This window comes from Piliocolobus tephrosceles, chromosome 1 (genome assembly GCF_002776525.5).
Source record: "Piliocolobus tephrosceles isolate RC106 chromosome 1, ASM277652v3, whole genome shotgun sequence".
Taxonomy (NCBI): Eukaryota; Metazoa; Chordata; class Mammalia; order Primates; family Cercopithecidae; genus Piliocolobus; species Piliocolobus tephrosceles.
The window spans coordinates 30,593,184-30,617,615 of record NC_045434.1 but is presented as its reverse complement, the minus strand read 5'-3'; the positions used below and the strand labels follow the sequence as shown (position 1 = coordinate 30,617,615).

The 24,432-nt window shown below is 39.0% G+C and overlaps 1 protein-coding gene across 4 annotated transcripts in view; it reads left to right on the top strand.

The window, feature by feature from the left end:
• The window catches only part of RC3H1 (ring finger and CCCH-type domains 1), an 88,007-nt gene that overhangs the window by 57,884 nt on the left and 5,691 nt on the right, over positions 1–24,432 (top strand). For 2 of the 4 annotated variants that reach the window (XM_023207195.1, XM_023207194.1), the window contains exons 10-18: positions 1,752–2,033; positions 2,699–2,913; positions 4,794–5,164; positions 5,648–5,815; positions 14,863–15,015; positions 19,419–19,632; positions 20,170–20,260; positions 20,398–20,530; positions 23,499–23,645. In XM_023207195.1, the coding sequence (XP_023062963.1) occupies positions 1,752–2,033; positions 2,699–2,913; positions 4,794–5,164; positions 5,648–5,815; positions 14,863–15,015; positions 19,419–19,632; positions 20,170–20,260; positions 20,398–20,530; positions 23,499–23,645 (1,774 nt within the window). Of the gene's footprint in view, positions 1–1,751; positions 2,034–2,698; positions 2,914–4,793; positions 5,165–5,647; positions 5,816–14,862; positions 15,016–19,418; positions 19,633–20,169; positions 20,261–20,397; positions 20,531–23,471; positions 23,646–24,432 lie in introns of all 4 variants that reach the window. The other 2 variants (XM_023207193.1, XM_023207192.1) reach the window with 1 other exon arrangement.

The following is a 24,432-nucleotide window of genomic DNA, read 5'->3' as shown; positions in this document are numbered from 1 at the left end:
TATGATATAAAAATTTCTAATTTGCATGCTCTTTGACCTCATTCTGCCTTTGCTTATTTGGTTATTCACATAAGGTGTAAGTACATGTTCATAATTATCTGTTACCTTTTTTATTGTTTGTTTATTTTATTTTATTTTTTTTGAGACAGGGTCTCACTGTCTTCCAGGCTGGAGTGTAGTGATGTGATCATGGCCCACTGCAGCCTCGACTTCCAGGCTTCAGTGATCCTCTCACCTCAGCCTCCCAAGAAACTGGGACCACAGGTGCATGCCACCATGCCCAGCTAATTTTTATATTTTTGGTAGAGACAGAGTTTTCCCATGTTTCCCAGGCTGTTCCTGAACTCCTGAGCTCAAGTGATCCACCCACCTCAGCCTCCCAAAGTGCTGGGATTATAGGTGTGAGCCACTGTGCCCAGCCAAGGTTTTATTTTTGAAAATGAAAATGCATTAGCAGTTGTAAATGGGCTTGCTTTCATTGTTGAGGAGCAAGGATCCTGGAGTCTGATGGCTTATATTTTTTCCTTTGGTTAGATTTCAGAATTGATGTGTTTGTTGTACCACAGCATCTGTTTAAACTTAGGCAATTATTTTGTTTTGGTTCCGTTAACCTACTTTTAAAATAACTTTAATTTTGTATTGGCAGGCATAACATCAGCATCTCTGCAGCAGTTCTAATAAAAGTCACTATCCTTAATTGCTTAAATTTTTTTTTTTTGAAACAGGGTCTCACTGTGTTGCCCAGACTAGAGTACAGTGGTGCAGTCTTGGTTCACTGCAACCTCTGCCTCATAGGCTCAAGTGATCCTCCTGCCTCAGCCTCCTGAGTAGCTGGGACCACAGGCATGCACCACCATACCCAGTTAAGTTTTTATATTTTTGGTAAAGACAGGGTTTCACCATGTTGCTCAGGCTGGTCTCAAAACTCCTGAGTTCAAGTGATTTGCCCGCTTCAGCCTCTCAGAGTGCTGGGATTACTGGTGTGAGCCACAGTGCCTGGCTGCTTAAATTTTTTAACAGAGTAAATGATAAATGTTTCACAGTGCATACTGGCTTTGTTTTTCTTTATTCCTAGTTTTTAACATTGGCTCATTGTATCCCAAGGCATTTGAGGGACAGCTGAAGTAAAATATTTCAGAAACTATCTTCTAAAGATTTTTCTACTAGCTTCTCCAATGAGTTTTAGAAATACAAATGTCCACAGAAATATATTATAGCAAAAATATTAATAGCATATTTTATAATATGACAAATGTAACTCTTTTTTTTTTTTTTGAGATGGAATCTCACTCTTTCGCCAGGCTGGAGTTCAGTGGTATGATCTCGGCTCACTGCAACCTCTGCCTCCCAGGTTCAAGCGATTCTCCTGCCTTAGCCTCCCGAGTGGTTGGGACCACAGGCACACGCCACCACACCCAGCTAATTTTTGTATTTTTAATAGAGACGGGGCTTCACCATGTTGGCTAGGCTGGTCTCTATCTTTTGACATCGTGATCCACCCGCCTCAGCCTCCCAAAATGCTGGGATTACAGCCATGAGCCACAGTACCCGGTCTATGTTACACATTTTTATGAGGAATTTTATACTTAATCTATATGTCTTTGCTGCTTGGGATTTTATGGAAAATATACACACTGATAGAGTTAATGTTTCAAGAGAGAATATTTCTAGAAAATAATGTTAAGTACATTTTAGTTCTTGGTTTTGCTTTTATATTTGCTTTTTGATATGTGCCTATGCTTTTTATATAGATTTCGTAAAATGAACAAGCGCCTGGTTCCAAGAAGACCCTTGAGTGCCTCTTTGGGTCAACTTAATGAGGTGGGCCTGCCTTCAGCAGCTATCCTTCCAGATGAAGGTGCAGTGGATCTCCCTAGCAGAAAACCTCCTGCTCTGCCAAATGGAATTGTATCAACAGGGAATACAGTAACACAGCTTATTCCACGAGGGACAGACCCCAGCTATGATTCTAGTCTGAAACCAGGAAAAATAGATCATCTGAGCAGTAGTGCTCCTGGATCCCCTCCTGACCTGTACGTCATTTTTCCTAACTCTTTTTTTCAAAATTTCTTCTTCATAAAGTCAAAGGAAGAAAGAACAATTAATGTTTGGGATTAAAAAAAAAAAAAAAAACAACTCTGGTTTTTTTTTTTTTTTTTTTTGGCCTTTATTTTGTTGTTTTTTTATTCCCCATGCTAGTGTTTTTTAAGAAACTATTAGCATAGCCAGGCATGGTGGCTCATGCCTATAATCCCAGCACTTTGGGAGGCTGAGGTGGACAGATCACTTGAGGCCAGGAGTTCGAAACCAGCCTGGCCAACATGGTGAAACCCATTTCTGCTAAAAATACAAAACTTAGCCAGGCATGGTAGCACATGCCTGTAATCCCAGCTACTTGGGAGGCTGAGGCATCAGAATCACTTGAACCCAGGAGGCAGAGGTTGCAGTGAGCCAAGATCATACCACTGCACTCCAGCCTGGGTGACAGAGCAAGACTCTGTCTCAAAAAAAAAAAAAGAAAAAGAAAAAGAAACAATTAACATGGGGAAATAAGATAAAAAATTGCAAATTTTATAGAAGGGATGACTATTAGAATAAGTGAGTTTCCCAAATTGTAGCAGTCTTTTTTACTTGTAACAATTTATACACATGAGTATTTTAAAGACCTTAAACAAATTCCATAATATTATTCCCTTAGGCTAGAATCTGTTCCTAAGAGTATCTCTGCCTTACCTGTGAATCCACATCCTATACCTCCAAGGGGGCCAACAGATCTGCCTCCAATGCCTGTCACCAAACCACTTCAGATGGTACCTCGAGGTTCTCAGTTATATCCAGCACAACAGACAGATGTTTATTATCAGGATCCGCGAGGAGCGGCTCCACCATTTGAACCAGCACCTTATCAGCAGGGTAACGATTTTTCATTTATATTGCTTACTTTTCTTAGGAGTTACCAGAACTGCTCAGGTCAGAGTGATCATTTACACAGTAGCCTCTTTAAGATAAGTAAATGTATAAATGCACTTTTTAATACTTTGGAAAAATTGGATTTTATGATCAACTAAATCTGTGAAATAAATGAAACAAAGTAATAAAAATCAAACCGCCTTATCTACTAAAAGCAGTTGCATAATACATGTGTTCATATATGATATTTATGGAAATAAGTCACACGAGTAGGCATTGGAAATTTGCTGAGTAAGGCAATATATAGTCTCCTGACCAAAATTTTCTTCAAGCATGAAAAAAGAATTAATATTATAGTGTGTGTAAATTAAACACCCACGGTACATTTTTCTTCCTTTCAATTATTATTATTATTCTGGGCCCTGTAATATATATGAAAAAATGCAGCATATCTACCTTTAGACAGTTTACAGAATAGAATAAATAATGGTAAAGAATAGAAAACTATTTATATGCATGAGTAGTAGATGAGTGTGTGTGGTGTTTATGTATGTATTAAAAATGAAGTGATCTGCTGTGATGGTTAATATGAGTTTGATAGAAATTAACTGAAGGACTCAAGGGAGATCGTTGAGAAGAACTAGAGGAATCAAAAAGACTTAATGGAAAAAATGCCCCAAATGGAGGTATTTGGAATAGGAAAAAAAAAAAAGTATGAATGGATTGGAAAGATGAGAGTTGAGTTAGGAGGCTGTTAATCCTGGTGTGAGTATTGAGGAATTAGTGTGGTGGGAAAGGAGAAGGAATTTCAAAAATAGACAAATTTGAAAATTAGCCAGCTTTAATGATAATACGAGGTATGGAGAATGAAGGAAAGAAAATAAACTAATGTTTTACATATACAATTTATATGTAAAATAAACACTGAATGATTTTAAGTGTTGGATCTCTCTGTCAGAAGCAGTATGGTACTATAATTTTTAAAACGGGAATAGATTAAAAGTGCTCTCTTCTTTTTCCGAGTCTGTCATTTAATTTGAATCATGTTGTCTTCTCTACATTCATGAGAATGTTTTTTAATTGATATGGCATTACTAATTCATGCAAAATATGATAAAATGTGATTTGTATCTTCCTTTTGACCATCCATTATAGGAAAAATGCAACTATTTTTGTAGCCTGGTTTCAATTTTAGATAAATTATTTTAGCTATATTAAGCAGAAAGAGATTTAGTGCAGGAGTTAGGTGCCTGCCATATTGGTGGAGGTACCAAAGAAGCAAGCAATGCTCCAGAGCTAGCTGCCAAGAGAACTTGTTGCAATGAGGAAGCAGTAGAAGTAAAAACTTCTGTCCTAACTACTTAATTCCAAGATCCCATCATTTGAGGCAAAAGTCTGAAAATTGAGAAACTATTGCCACAACTGGTGTCTCAAGAACTGCAGAGCCAAGCAGTAGCTACTAATCTGCACCAGCAAAATTGGCCTTTTGTGTTCCATGTCTCCCCCTAGTTATTTCAGTTTCAAATTCAAAACTCATACAAGTGATTAATTTGTGTAGCCTGACTTCAAGGATATATGGGAAATGTGGTTTTTTGTTTTGCAATGTCTTCATTTCAAGACACACCAAGAAAGAGGGTCAAACAATGAGAGCCAATCTAGTATTATAGGTTATAAGTAGGGTAGTTTTTTCAGTGACTTTTACAGATAATTTTTGCTTGTTATTTTTTAAAAAGCTAACCTGATTATATAAGCAGACGGAAAACTTCTAAAGAAATAAGTAGATTATCAATACTTTAGTGTTTCAGTATTTTAAAAGGTAAAATCTTATATAGAAAACTAAATTGGCTCATTATTGCCTTTGGTTCCTCTTTTGTATTGTACAGGTATGTATTATACTCCACCACCACAATGTGTGTCCCGCTTTGTCCGACCTCCACCATCCGCTCCTGAACCTGCTCCTCCCTACTTGGATCATTATCCACCCTACCTCCAAGATCGTGTTGTAAACTCTCAGTATGGCACACAGCCACAGCAGTACCCACCTATATACCCATCTCACTATGATAGCCGTCGAGTGTACCCTGCTCAGTCTTACACAAGAGAAGAGATATTCCGAGAAAGCCCTATACCCATTGAGATTCCACCTGCAGCAGTACCATCGTATGTACCAGAATCCAGAGAAAGATACCAACAGATCGAGAGTTACTATCCAGTGGCTCCTCATCCAACTCAGATCAGACCTTCGTACCTCAGAGTATGCTGTATTTTTTTTATTACATAGACTTAATTTGACTATTGCTTGCAGTGATTCCTTACTTTTTATACAATGACAATAACCCTTTGATGACTTCTTTTTTATAAGAGAGCTTCTTTTTTTTTTTAATCTTTTCATAATTTGGGTAGGTTTTTTTTTTTTTTAACTATTAATGAGAAAAAAATTCTGCCTCCTCCCCCCTAATTAACCATTCTTAGTTTCTGAATGTTAGATGGTTTAATTAACAATTCTAGATCTACTTAGAAATTATGACCAAATAAAAAAAAACTAAATTTAGCTATTTGGAAGATCTCGAGAGTTTGGGGGATTTTGTTTTACTTTGTTCTATTAAGTGTTGGTGTTTTCAAATGTTAAGAAGGGTATACAAGCTGCTTCATAACTTAAAATATACGCTGAGTATATTAAATGAATTAATCTGTCCTGAAATTCTCTTTCAATTTTAACTAATCTTTCTATTTTTAGGAACCTCCTTATAGCCGGCTTCCTCCTCCTCCCCAGCCTCATCCTAGTCTAGATGAACTACATCGCCGACGAAAGGAAATAATGGCCCAGCTAGAGGAAAGAAAGGTTATCTCTCCACCTCCTTTTGCACCTTCACCAACCTTGCCTCCTACCTTTCATCCAGAAGAAGTAAGCAAATCATTTTTAGTCTCATTTATCAGTGTTTTTGTGTGTGTGTCCAGTTTAGGTCATCTTTGCCTATTCCCAATGCATATGAAGATTTTTTTTTTTTCTGTTTTCTTCTAAAAGGTTTATTATCATTTAGCTCTGCAATCCATCTAGAACTGATTTTTGTGTGTATGTAATGTAATGTATTAGGAGTCAAGATCCGTGTTTTTTTTGTTTTGTTTTGTTTTGTTTTTCCTGTAAGGCATTGACTCAGCACAATTTGATGAAATCGGCATGCTTTCCCTGGTGCCCTGCTTTATCATAATCTGATGACCACATTCATGTTTCCTGACCCTTTTCTTTTCCATCAATCTATTTCTATCCTTGAACCAATGCCACATTCTCTTCGTGTAGTTCTATAATAAGTCTCAATATGTGGTGGTTGTATTTTCTAGTATTGTTATTTTTCAAGAATCAGTATGTTGATTTCCACAAAAACATATGCTCCAGTTTTGATTAGGATTACATCGGATCTCTAAATCTGTGCTGTCCAATATGGTAGCCACTAGCCACATGGGGCTGTTGAACATGTAATATATGGCCAGTTTAAGTTCAGAAGTACTATAGTGATAAAATACACACTGAATTCAAGAATTTCATACCAAAAATGTAAACTTCATTAATATTTTTGATATATTGGATTAAATAAAATTATTAAAATTAATTTCACCTGTTTTTGCTTTTCATGTGGCCACTAAAAATGTTTTAATTGTATGTGTGGATCGCATTATATTTCTATTAGTGTTGCTTTATTTTTATTTATTTGTTTTTTTGAAACAGAGTCTCACTCTGTCGCCCAGGCTGGAGTGCAGTGGCGCAATTTTCATTCACTGCTGCCTCTGCCTCCCAGGTTCAAGCAATTCTCATGCCTCAGCCTCCCAAGTAGCTGGGACTGCAGGTACACACCACCACTCCTAGCTAATTTTTGTATCTTTTTTTTTTTTTTTTTTTTTTTTTTTGAGTCGGAGTCTCACTCTGTCACCCAGGCCGGAGTACAGTGGTGCAATCTCAATTAATTGCAACCTCCACCTCCTGGGTTCAAGTTATTCTCCTGCCCCAACCTCCTGAGTAACTGAGATTACAGGCGTGCACCACCATGCCCGACTATAATTTTTGTATTTTTAGTGGAGACAGGGCTTCACCATGTTGGCCTTGCTGGTCTCGAACTGCTGACCTCAGGTGATCCTCCCACCTCAGCTTTCCAAAGTGCTGGGATGACAGGCGTGAGACACCACGCCAGGCCTAGACAGTGTTGCCTTAGATCAATATGATGAGAAGTGACATTTTTCTTTTTTTTTTTGAGACAGAGTCTTGCTCTTTCGCCAGGCTGGAGTGCAATGGTGCCATCTCAGCTCACTGCAACCACCGCCTCCTGGGTTCAAGTGATTCTTCTGCCTCGGCCTCCCAAGTAGCTGGGACTACAGGCATGAGCCACCACGCCCGGCTAGTTTTTTGTATTTTAGTAGCGCTGGGGTTTCACCATGTTGGCCAAGATGGTCTCGATCTCTTGACCTCAGGTGATCTGCCCGCCTCGGCCTCCCAGAGTGCTGGGATTATAAGCATAAGCCACTGTGCCCAGCTGAGAAGTGACATCTTTCTAATATCAAGTCTCTATGGACATCATATACCCCTTCATTTATTTGAATTTTCTTTATACTTCATACTTCAGTGTCTTGCACATCTTACATTGAATTTATTCCTAGATAATCAATGTTTTTTGAAACTATTTTAAATAGAATTGTTTGGAAATTTTTATTTTCTATTATTAATATAGAGAAATAGATTTTTTGTATTGACCCTTCTATTCAGCAGGCTTGCTAAATTTCTTTATTAATTATAATACTGTTAGTAGATTCTTTTGAATATTCTATGCACACAATTATGTCCTCTGAATAATCTTTTTTCCCCTTTTTAATCCTTTTGTCTTGTCTTTGTCTTATTATTTTGGACTCCAGCATAATGCTGAATAGAAGTGATTGTAACACATATTCTTGACTCCTTTCTAATCTTTGAGTAAATGGAGCTTTTAATAATAATTTACCATTATGTTTTAGGCTTTTTGGTAGAAAATCTTTATCGTATTTATGAAACGTTTCTCTAATCCTAGTTTCAGAATTGTTTTAAATAAGTAAGACATATCAAAGATTTATTTAACTCAGTAATGAGGAAACCAGCCAGGAAAGTTGGTTTAATGAATAGGAAAGACACGTAAATACAGATAGTGAAAATCAGAGAAAAACAACAATCAAATAAGATTGCTTTTAAAAAAGCTGGTTGGCCCGGCACAGTGGCTCAACCTGTAATCCCAGCACTTTGGGAGGCCGAGACGGGCGGATCACGAGGTCAGGAGATCGAGACCATCCTGGCTAACACGGTGAAACCTCGTCTCTACTAAAAAATACAAAAAACTAGCCGGGCGAGGTGGCGGGCGCCTGTAGTCCCAGCTACTCGGGAGGTTGAGGCAGGAGAATGGCGTAAACCCGGGAGGCGGAGCTTGCAGTGAGCTGAGATCTGGCCACTGCACTCCAGCCTGGGCAACAGAGCAAGACTCCGTCTCAAAAAAAAAAAAAAAAAAAAAATGCTGGTTAATGTATCACAGGGCAATAACCATAATTTGGGAGTCAACTTCTTTGTATTTCTGTACGACAGTGCTACTAGTTATAGTAAGTGTTGTCTTGTTATCTTAATGTTTATATGGTCTACAGTGATGTTCGTTTTTCTAGTTCTATATTGGTAATTTTTTTTGTCAGTCCTGCTAGGGATCTATCAATTTTGTTCATCTTTTCAAAAAGCCAACTTTTTTTTTTTTTTTTTTTGAGACGGAGTCTCGCCCTGTTGCCCAGGCTGGAGTGCAGTGGTGCAATCTTGGTTCACTGCAACCTCTGCCTCCTGGGTTCAAGGGATTCTCCTGCCTCAGCCTCCCCCAGTAGCTGGGATTATAGGCATGTGCCACCACACGCAGCTACTTTTTTTGTATTTTTAGTAGAGATGGAGTTTCACCATGTTGGCCAGGCTGGTCTCAAACTGACCTCAAATGATCTACCCGCCTTGGCCTCCTAAAGTGCTGGGATTACAGGCGTGAGCTACTGCGCCCTGCCCAAAAATATCCAACTTTAAAGTAATCGTATTTGTTTTGTTGGTTGTACATACTGCTTTAGCTTATAGTTTATGTATTTTTTTAAATAATCAAGTAAGTTTTCTCAGGATTACAGTTGATACTATGTAAGGAACTTGTCTTTCATCCTTTATGTATAGAATTACGATTCTAAATGTTACTAACTGACAAATCATCAATAATAAATGAAAATGGAGAAGTATATCACACATAGTAAATAGTATCTTGTTGGGTGTATGAAGGAAGTCTACTAAATAGAAGTTGTTCACAATATCTAGTTTTCCCATCTAAACACTTTGGATGAATTTTCCACAAAAATGTAGGTTATTAGTAAAGTCACAACGTCTTCTATTAATGTAGTTTTATTTGTAAAGTAAAAACAGCCAGGTGTGCAGTAGTTCACACCTGTAATCCCACACTTTGGGAGGCTGAGGTGGGAAGATGACTTGAGCCCAGGAGTTCAAGACCAGTCTGAGCAACATAGACCCTATTCCTACAAATTTAAAACTAAAGATTAGCCAGGTGTAGTGGGATGCGCCTGCGGTCCCAGCTTCTTGGGAGGCTGAGGTGGGAGGATTGCTTGAACCTGAGAGGTCCATGCTGCAATGAGCTATGATTGTGCTACTGCACTCCAGCCTGAGTAACAAATACCTTGTCTCAAAAAAGTTGGAAAAAAAACACCAGATGTGATATTTTTTCAAAAATTATTTATTAGAGTACACCCTGGAACTTTGTTATGCTATATTGTTTTATAAGAAATGTGGAAAACAATATGACATTGTGAAAAGTGAGCAGTTTTTGGTATCAAACATAAGAAATTTTGAGGTTCAGTTGTGTCCTTCACTGTGTGATCTTTTTAAAATTACTTAGCATCCCTGAACCCTGAGGTGCAAGTTTCTTCATTTATAAATCAAACATAAGAAAGCCTACCTCATAGTGGTATGGTGAAGATGAAACATAAGGCATCTGGTATGTAGCAGGCATTCAGTAAACAATTCATATTTATTATTGTTATTTTTACTCCTAATAAAAATTATAATAATGCCTGGCTATTAAGGAACATTATCTAGTATTATTTTAGTTACTGAGATACAAAGATATATATTTAAACCTCAGTTCTGATTATAAACAACCTGAATACAAAAATTAACCAGGCATGATGGTGGGCACCTGTAATCCCAGCTACTTGGGAGACTGAGGCAGGAGAATTGCTTGAACCCAGGAGGCAGAGGTTGCAATGAGCCGAGATCACACCACGGCACTCCGGCCTGGGCGACAGAGCGAGACTCCTTCTCAACAAAAATTTAAAAATAAGTAAATAAAACAACTTGTGTATGGTTGTACTAAATTCATACATTATGGAAATACATGATATAGAAAGAGAAGTTTCTCCAAAATCTCATTTTCTATAACCACTGTTTATTATATATTTAAACTTTTTATATATATTTCACCTTCTTTCTGTGCATGAACTAACATCTCTTTAGTAGACACATTATAATTGTACAAGTTTATGGGATACAGAGTGATATTTCTTTTTCTTTTTATTTTTTGAGATGGAGTTTCGCTCTTGTTGCCCGGGCTAGAGTGCAATGGCGCGATCTCGGCTGACCGCAACCTCTGCCTCCCGGGTTCCAGTGATTCTTCTGCCTCAGCCACCCGAGGAGCTCGGATTACAGGCATGCGCCACCACGCCTAGCTAATTTTGTATTTTTAGTAGAGACAGGGTTTCTCCACGTTGGTCAGGCTGGTCTCAAACTCCTAACCTCAGGTGATCCACCTGCCTCAGCCTCCCAAAGTGATATGTCAGTACACATATACAATATGCAATGATCAAAGCAGGGTAATTAGTATATCATCTCAAACATTTACCTTTTATTTATATTGGGAACATTCAAAATCCTCTCTTCCTTGGACAATTGTGTATGTGATGCTTGCTGCTGCAAGGTCAAGGCTACAGAAATGCAGGATGCTTCCAGAGAGTTTCAGTCACCCTTTGACTGGTAGGCAGGTAGCTTTTAAGTTGTTCAGAACAGTCATCCCACTTTCCTTTTCTTTTCTTTTCTTTTTTTTTTTTTTTTTTTGAGACAGACTCTTCCTCTGTTGCCCAGGCTAGAGTGCAGTGGCACGATCTCGGCTCACTGCAACCTCCACCTCCCTGGTTCAAGCGATTCTCCTGCCTCAGCCTCCTGAGTAACTGGGATTACAGGCATGCACCACTATGCCAGGCTGATTTTTGTATTTTTAGTAGAGGCGGGGTTTCACCATGTTGGCTAGGCTGGTCTCGAACTCCTAACCTCAGATGATCTAGCCACCTCAGCCTCCCAAAGTGCTGTGATTACAGGCATGAGCCACTGTGCCCGGCCAGTCATCCAACTTTTCTTTGAAGAAGAGAGCAGTGTTATATTTAATTGTAAATTTTTGCATTATATAACATTGTATAAATAACATTCTTCTTGTGGGCTAAATAAATATCTTCAGATTTTATTTCAAGGAAAAATGCTGGGCAGATCTGCTGTTGTTCTTGCTTTTCGTATCACAACATTGTTGACAGTGTTTATCTCAGGCTTCCTTTATAAATCGGCCCAGCGCGGTGGCTCACGCCTGTAGAAAAGAAAAAAAGCCACATCTCTTACTGCAAACCTGATAATGTTGTTGTTGTATGAAGATTGTGGTTTCTTTCTTTTTTCTTTTTTTTTTTTTGAGATGGAATGTCACACTGTCACCTGGGCTGGAGTGCAATGGCGTGATCTTGGCTCACTGCAACCTTCGCCTCCCAGGTTCAAGCGATTCTCCCACCTCAACTTCCTGAGTAGCTGAGATTACAGGCGCCCGCCACCATGCTCGTTAATTTTTTGTATTTTAGGAACGGGGTTTCACTATGTTGGCCAGGCTGGTCTTGAACTCCTGACCTCGTGATCTGCCCACTTTGGCCTCCCAAAGTGCTGGATTATAGGTGCAAGCCACCATGCCCAGCCTAAGATTGTGGTTTCTTTCTTCATCAAATTGAAAATCATTTTGTTGATATTTGTTTCTTTTGTCAATCTGTCCTAGATACTTTCCATTTTATTTTGACTTCCAAGATCCTAAGTGGAAAATTTTTTTAAAAATGTTTCTATTTTCTTAAAAAAGAGACAGGGTCTTGCTGTGTTGCCCAGGCTGGTGGTCTCACACTTATGGGCTCAAGCAATCCACCCACCATGCCCAGCCCACATTTTTTATGTCATTTGTAAATAAGTAAATAAACCTGAATTGAATTGGTCTATAGAAATAATGAATAAAATTGTACATAAAAATCAGTTTATGATGTTAAAAGTTTTCTTCAAAAAAAAAAACATAATTTTTTCAAATCAGGAAAAACAATCCTCTCTTCTAGCTTTTAGAAAATATGTAGTAAATTATTAACTGTATTCACCCTGCAGGGCTACAGAATGCTAGAAGTAATTCCTCCTATGTAGCTATAATTTTGTATCTATTAACCAAGCTCTGTCTCCCCTTGCCTCCCTCCATTCCCTTTCTAGTCTCTCATAACCACAGTTCCACTCCCTACTTCTGTGACTCAACTTTTTAGCTCCCACATATGAGTGAGAACCTGAAATATTTATCTTTCTGTGCCTAACCAATTTCACTTAATGTGTTGTCCTCCAGGCTCATCTATGTTGCTGCAAATGACAGGATTTATTCTTTTTTATGTCTGAATAGTATTTCATTGTATATATACCACATTTTCTTTATCAATTCATCTGTTGCTGTACACCTAGGTTGATTCTGTATCTTGGCTATTGGGAATAAAACACGAGGGTGTAAATATCCCTTCATATACTGATTTCTTTTCCTTTGGATGAATGCCCAGTAGTGGGATTGTTGGATCTCTTTATTATTATTGTTTTTACTTTTTTTTTTTTCTTTTTGAGACGGAATCTCACTCTGTTGCCCAGGCTGGAGTGTAGTCGCGCAAACTTGGCTCCCTGCAACTCTCCCTCCCAGGTTCAAGCAATTTTCCTGCCTCAACCTCTTGAGTAGCTGGGACTACAGGCATGCACCACCACACCCAACTAATTTTTGTATTTTTAGTAGAGACGGGGTTTCACCACCTTGGCCAGGCTGGTCTTGAACTCCCGACCTTAGGTGATCTGCCTGCCTCGACCTCCCAAAGTGCTGGGATTACAGGTGTGAGCCACCTTGCCCAGCCTCATTATTATTTTTTAATAGGATCATTTAGTAAATACATCTTGGTTTTATGTCTGTTTTGCCTTTGAATTTGTTTTTACCTAATCCATTTTCCTGGCTGTCTTTGTATGTCAGTATATAAATTTATCTCATTCATTTAAATAGCTGCATATAATACACTACAGTCAGAGATTTAAAAAAGGAGCACTCTTGGCTAGGCGTGGTAGCTCACGCCCGTAATCCCAGCACTTTGGGAGACTGAGGTGGGTGGATCACCTGAGGTCAAGTGTTCCAGACGAGCTTGGCCAACATGGTGAAACCCTGTCACTACTAAAAATACAAAAATTAGCCAGGTGTAGAGGTACGCACCTGTAATCCCAGCTACTTGGGAGGCTGAGTCAGGAGAATGGCTTGAACCTGGGAGGCAGAGGTTGCAGAGAGCGGAGATCATGTTACTGCACTTCATCCTGGGTGATAGAGCGATACACCGTCTCAAAAAAAAGGAGCACTGTAACTGGTGGGTCATGTGTTTTAAAAGTTAGCTGTTCTATCTAAAGTTTAATAAGTAGAAGAAAAATAAAAAAGGATAAAAATTTTTTAAATAATAGGACAAAGAAAAGGGAAAAGGTTATGAATAATAGAAACAGAAGAGTGGTTGGCAATGAGTGATATTAGTGATCAGCAGACCCTGTGTCAGTGCAGAAGGCCAATAATGATGACTCAGAAAAGAGATGTTTTTAGTATAGTGGGAGGCATAGATCCACTTAAATGAACCAATACCAATGAAGAGTGGTTGACAGTGAGTGATATTAGTGAGGAGCAGACCCTATATCAGTGCAGAAGGCCAACGATGATAACTCAGCAAAGAGATGTTTTTAGTATGAACACTGATACCCCTAGATACTAGTGTATATATGTCTTGTGATAAAATGAAAGAAACATTAAAGTTATAGTCCTAGCATTGCCCTATACTGGTATAGCCTTGGTCATATCACCTGTGTTGTCTATTATGGATTTAGGAGCTTATTAGGTAGTATACGTGAAAACATTTTGAAAATGTAAAACACTTTATAAATGTGAATGTTGCAATTTTAGTGAAAATATATTAGCCTTAGAATAGCTATTCTGTTTTTAGACTGGAGAACTTAATCTTGAAAAGATAAAAATTAGACATCCTTTTCATCTCATTGAATCAACCTAAGAAGCAGAATTTATTCAAGATATGAATTATTGCTATTAAAGAGATTTCAGTAAAAAATTACTACATCATCATGTACTATAAAAATCAAAATTTTTAATATTCTTATTTACCTTGATTTTATTGAAAGAAACATTGAGGAGGGTCTAGCAAAACTATGGCTTGGTACATATATGCTTAAATGTTTACTGATCTAATGAAGAAAAGGATGAGCAAACCCATAAAATCTTAGCTTGATTCCTGGAAGGATATTGAATTACCTTTTTTTTTTTTTACCTTCTGCTAAGGTAAAAAAAAACAAAAAACAAAAACTGAAAGCTAAAAATCACTCTTCACTTATTTTATATTTTTCATAGTTTACAAAAATCTTCTATTGTGGCACTTAAAAATCGAATAATCATCATTATGTTGCTTCAGCACAATGTTCTAAGAAATTCTCTGCTTTCTCTGTCTTGTTACTCATAGACCCATTTCCTGTTTTATTTCTTTTTCTTTTTCTTTTTTTTTTTCTTTCTCCATCTGTAGTTTTTGGATGAAGACTTGAAGGTAGCTGGGAAATACAAAGGAAATGATTATAGCCAATACTCTCCCTGGTCATGTGACACCATCGGCTCCTACATTGGAACCAAAGATGCAAAACCCAAAGATGTTGTGGCAGCAGGGAGTGTGGAAATGATGGTATGTGTAACAGCTAAGCAATAATTAATATAAATCAAGATAAACCAAATAAATTTTCACCCATTACCGTTTAGGCACAAATAATTCAGCTTTGCTTAAGAGTTTCAGACCATATTCTATACTCTGCAATTGAGTTATCTTTAAACAGTGCAGGTTTTTGATTCATTTAGATGTAAATAAAAATCTTTTAATACTTACCGAGACAGAGCATTTATTATATTTCTGTGCAAATAGCAATTTCTCAACAATTGTTCAGTACCCAGATTAAATTATTTTACATAATTAATTAGGATCTTGGACTTCTTCACCAAATAAGTTAAAATTCTTCTTCACGGAGAATGGCATGAACCCGGGAGGCAGAGCATGCAGTGAGCCAAGATTGTGCCACTGCACTCCAGCCTGGGCGACAAAGTGACACTCCGTCTCAAAAAAAAAATTCTCAAAAAAAAATTATTTTTCACAACTCTGAAGTTTAAATAACAAAGTTGAATCTAGTGAACAAGAGTAGTATTTAAGTCAGAATTACAGCTGCTCAGCTTCAAGTGAACTCTAAGATGCTGAAATTTAATACTTGGGTTATTTTATTCTTTAGTGAAAAATCATGTAACACCAGTGTTTCTAATAACCCAAGTTAAAATATTATCAAAATCTTATCTCCTTTTTTTTTTTTGAGACGGAGTTTTACTCTTGTTGCCCAGACTGGAGTGCAATGGTCTCGGCTCACCGCAGCCTCCGCCTCCCAGGTTCAAGTGATACTCCTGCCTCAGCCTCCGGAGTAGCTGGGATTACAGGCATGCGCCACCACACCTGGCTAATTGTGTATTTTTTAGTAGAGACGGAGTTTCTCCATGTTGGTCAGACTGGTCTCGAACTCCCGACCTCAAGCGATCCACCCGGCCTCGGCCTCCCAAAGTGCTGGGATTATAGGTGTCAGCTACCATGCCCAGCTTCATCTTATCTCTTTTTATAGAGATAAGATCGGTCTTTGTCACCCAGGGTGGAGTGCAGTGATGTGATTATGGATCACTGTAACCTCAAACTCCTGAACTCAGGAGATCCTCCTGAGTATCTAGGACTACAGGTGCATGCCACCACACCCAGCTATATTTTTTAGTAGAGACAGGGTTTCTCCATGTTGGTCAGGCTAGTCTCGAACTCCCGACCTCAAGTGATCCACCTGTCTCGGCCTCCCAAAGTGCTGGGATTACAGGCGTGAGCCACCATGCCCAGCTTCAGCTTACCTCTTTTTATAGCGATAGGATCGATCTTCATCACGCAGGGTGGAGTGTAGTGACATGATTATGGCTCACTGTAACTTCAAACTCCTGAACTTAGGTGATCCTCCTGAGTAGCTAGGACTACAGGTGCATGCCACCACACCCAGCTAATTTAAAAAATTTTGTAGAGATGGGGTCTTGCTATGTTTCCCAGACTGATCTTAAACTCCTGCCTGGCCTCAAGTGATCCTCCCGCTTCTGCCTCCCAAAGTGCTGGGATTACAGGCATGAGCTACCCTACTTGGATATTATCTTCATTGCCTTTTTATTTTTTAAAGAAATACAATTTTCAAGAAGTATATCCCCCTGTATATATTTCCCAAGTCTCGTTTTTCTCCCTCTTTCATTCCCTGTCAGTAATCTCTATCCTGAGTTTAGTATTTATCATTTTCATGGATAATTTTATTTCCCCTTAAGACAGGATCTTCCTCATGCTGGAGTGCAGTGTCACAGTCACAGCTCACTGCAGCCTCACTCCTGGACTCAAGTGATCCTCCCACCTCACCCTCCCAAGTAGCTGGGACACAGATGTGTGATACTATGCTCAGCTAATTTTTTTTTTTTTTGGTAGAGATGAGGTCTTGCTATGTCGCCTAGGCAGAACAGGCTGGTCCTGAGCTCCTGGGCTCAAGGGATTCTCCTGCTTCTGAAAGTGCTGTAGTTACAAGTGTGTGCCAGTGCGCCTGGCCATGGATAATTTTATACTATTCCTAAACAATGTTGTTTTATGTGTTTATAGACCTTATGTAAATTATACACTTCAGCTTGTATTTTCATGTTTTCACTCAGCATTGCTTTTAAGTTGTGTCTTTTTTTTGTTGTTGTTGTTTTGTTTGTTTGTTTTTGAGACGGGGTTCCACTCTGTCACCCAGGCTGGAGTGCAGTGGCATGATCTCAGCTCACTACAACCTCCGCCTCCTGGGTTCAAGCGATTCTCCTGCCTCAGCCTCCCGAGGAGCTGGGACTACAGGCACATACCACCATGCCTGGCTAATTTTTTTGTATTTTTAGTAGAGACAGAGTTTCACCATGTTGGTCAGGCTCGTCTCGAACTCCTGACTTCAGGTGATCTGCCCTCCTCGGCCTCCCAAAATGCTGGGATTACAGGTGTGAGCCACTATGCCCAGCCCATATTTGTATCTGTAGCTCAGGATTATTGATTTTAGCTACTTTTGTGAGATATTCTGTATAAATGATACCAAACAATGATTTCTTTTTGTGTTAGTGGACATTTAGGCTATTTTTGATCTTTCACTATTATGTATGGTACTCCAACAAACATTCTTATGTATATATGTCTTCACATGCATGAAAGTTACACTTAGAAATGGTCTTGCTGGCTGGGCACCGTGGCTCATGCTTGTAATCCCAGCACTTTCGGAGGCCAAGGCAGGTGGATCACTTGAGGTCAGGAGTTTGAGACCAGCCTGGCCAACATGGCGAAACCTCATCTCTACTAAATACACAAAAATTAGCTGGGCATGGTAGCAGGAGCCTGTAATCCCAGGTACTTGGGAGATTGAGACAGGAGAATGGCATGAACCCGGGAGGCAGAGGCTGCAGTGAGCCGAGATTGTGCCACTGCACTCCAGCCTAGATGACAGAGTGAGACTCCATCTCAAAAAAAAAAAAAAAAAGAGGAATGGTATTGCTGAACAGTATGGTACACCTTGACTATTCTTAACCCATTTGTCCTTATTACTCTTAACAGAGTTAGTAAGATATTATATAGGTTTTTCCTAGGTTATATAGATTTTCATGGATAAATGCTTTTCCAGGTGGTTGAGAAAAGACCAATATTTGCCATAAAAAAAAGATTTGGATGCTGATAACCACTGTAAATGAGTGAAGTGATATCTAATAGCATAAATATGATTATATGCCAGCCCCGCCCCCCAAAAAATAGAGTTTTAGAGGGAGAAAAAACAAAATAAATCTTTTTTTTTTGCAGTAGGATTACAGAAGCATTGTTTTTAGGCTGTAGTAAGGCTCTTATTGGAAAGAAATGAGGGAAATTAGGCGGGAATGTTTGCCTTGTACTTGGCTTTCAAAAAGGGTTATTATATTAAAGTAACACGAGTATTAGCAAAATAAAACTCATTTTCTTAAATCAGTAAAGAATTAAAAAGTTTGGGCCAGGCATGGTGACTCACACCTGTAACCCCAGCACTTTGGGAGGCCAAGGTGGGAGGATTGTTTGAACCCAGGAGTTCAAGACCAGCCTGGGCAACATAGCAAGACCCCATCTCCTCAAAAATGTTTTTAATTAGCCAGGTGTGTGGTGCACGCCCATGGTCCCAGCTACTTGAGAAGCCAAGGCAGGAGGATTGCTTGAGCCCAGGAGGTTGAGGCTCCCATACCACTGCACTCCAACCTGGTGACAGAGCAAAACCCTGTCTCAAAAACAAACAAAAAGTTGCAGTCCAATATAGAGGACTTGAAGTTTGGGAGGTAATTGAAAACCTCCCAAATAGGTAAAAGAAGTCTAATCTAGTATTTCTCAAATGTTAATGTGCATACAAATTATATATTTGTGTGTCTATATATGTGTGTAACATTATACAGGGATAAATATATATTTGTATGAATATATATATATATATACTAGATCATTATATATATTATTTCTTAAAGATTGAATTGGCTTTTATTAGTGATTGATTAATCAGGAAGCATTTCATCTATGAAATAGAAAGATGCTTTAATGAGCTAAACAGAGAAAAGAAAGCAAAACTCAGATTAGCTGTTTCAAAGTTATTTTCCTTATAGGACTAAAGCAGAAGGGACTTACCAGTTCTAATTGAGTGATCCTCTTATGATTGATTGCTGTGAATCTCCTGTTTTTTGGAAAACTGGTGCATTTTCAAGTTCAGTTTGATTTTGTGGCATCTAGCACAAGTGATTATATTCTGCTTTGATCTGGTATCTTGGGGCTTAGTGCAGGAGCTTAGTCCAAAACAATGGCCTCCCATAAATTTTAAAAATATATTTCTTAGGTCAGGTGCAGTAGCTCATACCTGTAATCCCAGCACTTTGGGAAGTTGAACCTTATTACAGATCTAGAAAAAATTAGGTTACAGAGCCATCTGAGTGTGGGGTAGATTTCTCATTTTGCTTTTTTATCAGAATGTGGAGAGTAAAGGGATGAGGGACCAGCGATTAGATCTTCAGAGAAGAGCAGCAGAAACCAGTGATGATGACCTCATCCCATTTGGAGACCGACCAACAGTGTCTCGGTTTGGTGCCATCTCACGAACTTCCAAAACTATATATCAGGGTGCTGGTCCAATGCAGGCTATGGCACCTCAGGGAGCTCCTACAAAATCTGTTAACATTTCAGGTAAGAATCTCAAAGGTAAGCTGACCTAAAGGGTTCATAATCTTGACTTTCAGCATTACCCCTGCTCCCCATTTACAATCAGTGTTCTTAGTAATCTTGCAAGGCAGTAATTTTCAAACTTTCCATGGAATCATCCCTGTAAGAAAGGTAATATAACCCAGAGAATTTTAGGTACATAAACTGAAATTAAATGTCTATATGTGAAGCTTTCCTAATGTTTCTTCCCCATCCCACCCCCACCCCAAATAGCTTCATTGCTATTTGGGGGAATAACATTCTCATTATACAGTAATTTGGAAGAAAAACTACAAAGACTGAAAGTTCATTGGGAAAGAAACAAACATGCATCAGTACCCAGCATCATGCTGCCTGACATTTAGAAAAACAAAGTTAAAGAATTTTAAAAATCTGGCCATTTAAGGTAGATACCAGATATCTGTGTATGCAATACCCTAATGTCTTTTAGATTATGAGTACCTTAAAAGAAGAATCAAATCTGTGAATTATATCATACCATAATAAATCATTCTCTTACAGATTATAGTCCATATGGAACCCATGGTGGCTGGGGAGGTTCTCCATATTCACCTCATCAAAACATACCTTCTCAGGGACACTTCAGTGAGAGGTATGAGTCATTCTTTTTACTTGAATAAACATGTAGAAACCTTTAAAATTATGCAACTTCTTTTTGTTTTTCTGGTCAGTAATATGTTAACAAAATGAAACGTTAAAATTTACTTCACACTTTCTTTCTAACCGAAGGGAGAGAATATCTATGTCAGAAGTGGCCAGTCATGGAAAACCCCTTCCATCTGCTGAGAGAGAACAGCTACGACTAGAATTGCAACAATTGAACCATCAGATTAGCCAGCAGACCCAGCTACGTGGACTAGAGGTACCAGCCTAGAGAGCCATTTTTATTCCAATTTTTGAAGGGTTCTCAGAGATTTTAAACAGGAACTTTTGAGGCACTATGAACAAAAAACTTTAAGATCTATTTCTTAGGAGTTAGTGTAGGTTTCCATTCTTCAAAGAATTCAATACTGGGTTTAGCACTGGGACAATAGAAAACGTAAAATTTCTACTACCTAAGAATAGAGGCCGGGCGCGGTGGCTCAAGCCTGTAATCCCAGCACTTTGGGAGGCCGAGACGGGCGGATCACGAGGTCGGGAGATCGAGACCATCCTGGCCAACACGGTGAAACCCCGTCTCTACTAAAAAATACAAAAAACTAGCTGGGCGAGGTGGCGGGCACCTGTAGTCCCAGCTACTCGGGAGGCTGAGGCAGGAGAATGCCATAAACCCGGGAGGCAGAGCTTGCAGTGAGCTGAGATCCAGCCACTGCACTCCAGCCTGGGCGACAGAGCCAGACTCCGTCTCAAAAAAAAAAAAAAAAAGAATAGAAAACAGATTACCTAAAATTTCCCAACAGGAGCTTGTATTCCCTGATGGCACATTTAAGTTTTGTTTGTTTGTTTGTTTTTGTTTTTTGTTTTTTGAGACAGAGTATTGCTCTATTGCCCAGGCTGGAGTGAGGGGGCATGATCTCTATTCATTGCAACCTCCACCTCCTGGGTTCATGTGATTCTCCTGCCTCAGCCTCCTGAGTACTTGGAATTATAGATGTACACCACCATACTCAGCTAATTTTTGTATTTTTAGTAAAGACGGGATTTCACCCCTGTAATCCCAGCACTTAGGGAGGCCGAGGCAAGCGGATCATGAGGTCAGGAGTTAAGACTAGTCTGGCCAACATAGTGAAACCCCATGTCTACTAAAAATACAAAAAATTAGCTGGGCATGCTGGTGATTGCCTGTAATCACAGCTACTCAGGAGGCTGAGGCAGGAGAATCATGTGAACCCAGGAGGCAGAGGTTGCAGTGAGCCGAGATCGTGCCATTGCACTCCAGCCCAGGCTACAGTGTGAGACTCAGTCTCAAAAAAAAAGAACTTTGACTTAAAAAATAAAACATAGTTTCAGTGTAATAAGAATAATAACACTTTTCATTTATGTAGTTCTGTACCATTTAAAAATCACTACCACGTATCTTATTTGAACCTTACAATATCCCTGATAGGTAGGTTAGGCAGGTGGTATTGTCTTCCTTTTTTGATTGAAGTATATGAGTTTCTCAGAAGTTGAAACATGAACCCAAGTCTTCATATTTCAGATTCAGTGTTCTTTCCATCATGCTACCTGACACTTAGAAAAACAAAACTGAAGAATTTTTTAAATCTGGCTGGATGTGGTGGTTCGTGCTTGTAATCCCAGCACGTTGGGAGGCCAAAGCAGATGGATTGCTTGAGCTCAGGAGTTTGAGACCAGCCTGGGCAACATGGCAAAATCCCTTCACTATAAAAAGCGCAAAAATTCACCAGGCATGGTAGTGCATGCCTGTAGTCTCAGCTACTCAGGATGCTGAAGGCAGAAGGATCACCTGAGCCCAGGGAGGTCAAGGCTGCAGTGATCCCAGATGGTGCCACTGCACTCCAGCCTGAGCGACAGAGTGAGACTCTGTCTCAAAAAAAAAGAAAAACAAGAATTTTAAAAATCTTTTAAGTGTCACATAAGGAAGACTAGGTTTTGTTTATATATCATCCTTTACATTGGAACATATTCTTTGAATATGGAAAACTGAAGATACTCTAATGATAAATACATTGTCCTTTCTGGAGGAAAAAATGGTACTGTTAGAACATTAGTCTGTCTTTCTACCATAATCTTTAATAATAAGTAAGCCATCACTTTGGAGGGAAAAAAAGTTATAAGACATTTTCTTAGTAGACTTTCTTTTTAGGAAGACCAGTAGGAGATTGTTTTCGGAACATTTAGCTGACTTGTGCCCCTACGTACGCAATTAGATTTAGGAATTTTAAAAAATCTATGTAATATTTAGATTTTGTCTGCTTTTGCCATTGCTTATTTACATTGATTCAGAATGTCTTGCTGATTCCTGTCACAGAAAGAGAATGCTATGTTTGCTTATGGCAATCTTTCGTTCATTAACTTTTTAAAGATTCAGACCTTCCACCCAAAAAGGCATCACTGCATATCCTCAAATGCATGGTTTTTTGTTTTAAAGTTTTCAGGCACATTTTCTCTCCAAAAAGACTATCAGTATTATTTAGAAACTTGCCACATATTTAACTCAGTACAGTTAAAAGTCCTTGCCATTACTGAGGTTTCAATGAAATAAGTTACAGGATATACTTCAGAGAAAATTACCATTAAAAACAGAGGGGGAAAGATGCACATCTGTGGTTGACTTGTTTTTCTTCCATTTCCTTTTTTTTTTTTTTTTTTTTTTTTGAGAGACAAGATCTCACTCTGTTGCCCAGGCTGGAGTGCATGGAGTGCAGTGGCATGGTCATAGCTCACTGTAATCTTAAACTCCTGGGCTCAAGTGATCCTCCCTAGTAGCTAGGACTACAGGCCCACACCACCATCCTAGGCTAATTTTTTTTTTTTTTTTTGTAGAGGCAAGGTCTTGATGTATTGCCCAGGTGGGTCTCAAATTCCTGGCCTCAAGTGATCCTCCCACCTCAGCCTCCCAAAGTGCTAGAATTAAAGGCATGAGCCACCATGCACAGCCAACTTCTCTTTCAAATCAGAAAATACAAGGAGCAATTTATACTTAAGATGAAATTACTGTTTACTAAATTTAAATGTCCCTGTTTTGTTCTTTTTTTAACAGTGCCTTACAGTTGCATTATTTTTGTTGCAAATAGCTGGGTGATAAGCTACTTAAGGCTGTGGTATGGAATTGAGCCTGGTTATTCTGTGCATGGTGTGAAGTGTGTTGAGTTTTCTCTATGCTTGGCTTTATGCACTAGGCTGTTAGTAACAGGCTGGTGTTGCAGAGGGAGGCAAACACCCTGGCAGGCCAGTCACAGCCCTCACCACCGCCACCTCCAAAATGGCCTGGAATGATCTCAAGTGAGCAGTTGAGCTTGGAACTGCACCAGGTGGAAAGGGAAATCGGGAAGAGAACACGGGAACTGAGTATGGTGAGTGTTATGGTGGGAAGAGAGGGGAAAGGTGAAATGAAATCTTTCATGTGGCTCTAGAATTATCTAGACCTACAGAATCATCACTTTGAGGCACTCTGACGAGTGGTTAATATTTAAAATAATTATGCGGGTGGACTACCTTACGATTTTGTCATTCCCTTCCTCTCTTTTGGTTTGGGTGTGTTCTTTGTCTTAGAATTCTTCATTAACTTTTAGGGAAAACAAGGTTTTAATGCTTCTTTAATTTAAGAACTTAATGGAAGTTCTTAAATCTCTGTTTAGCATATGATTAGGGAAGCAAATAGGATGGTGTTTACTATTTTGCAGTGACAACATGTTATATAAAGATGTATTCACCAAATAATATTCCAGCTTCGTAGCCTTTATGATGATGACCTTTTTTTGCTATGAGTGATACACAATCTGCACATTCTTTCCTTGGAACTATATCCATTAATATGCTTAGGATTTGCTTCATAGTGCACAGACATTCATTTTAGTAAATTTTGAATCTTAGGGGGTTCCTCAGGTTGCATGATATGATTTTTTTGTTGCATAGTTTTCATAATCTTTCTAAGCAAATAAATTGAGTGTGCAGGTTGTTTTGCTTTCAGTAAGTATGTTAAAGATATTTATTGGGGCTGGGCGCGGTGGCTCACGCCTGTAATCCCAGCACTTTGGGAGGCCGAGACGGGTGGATTATGAGGTCGGGAGATCAAGACCATCCTGGCTAACACGGTGAAACCCTGTCTCTACTAAAAAATACAAAAAACTAGCCGGGCGA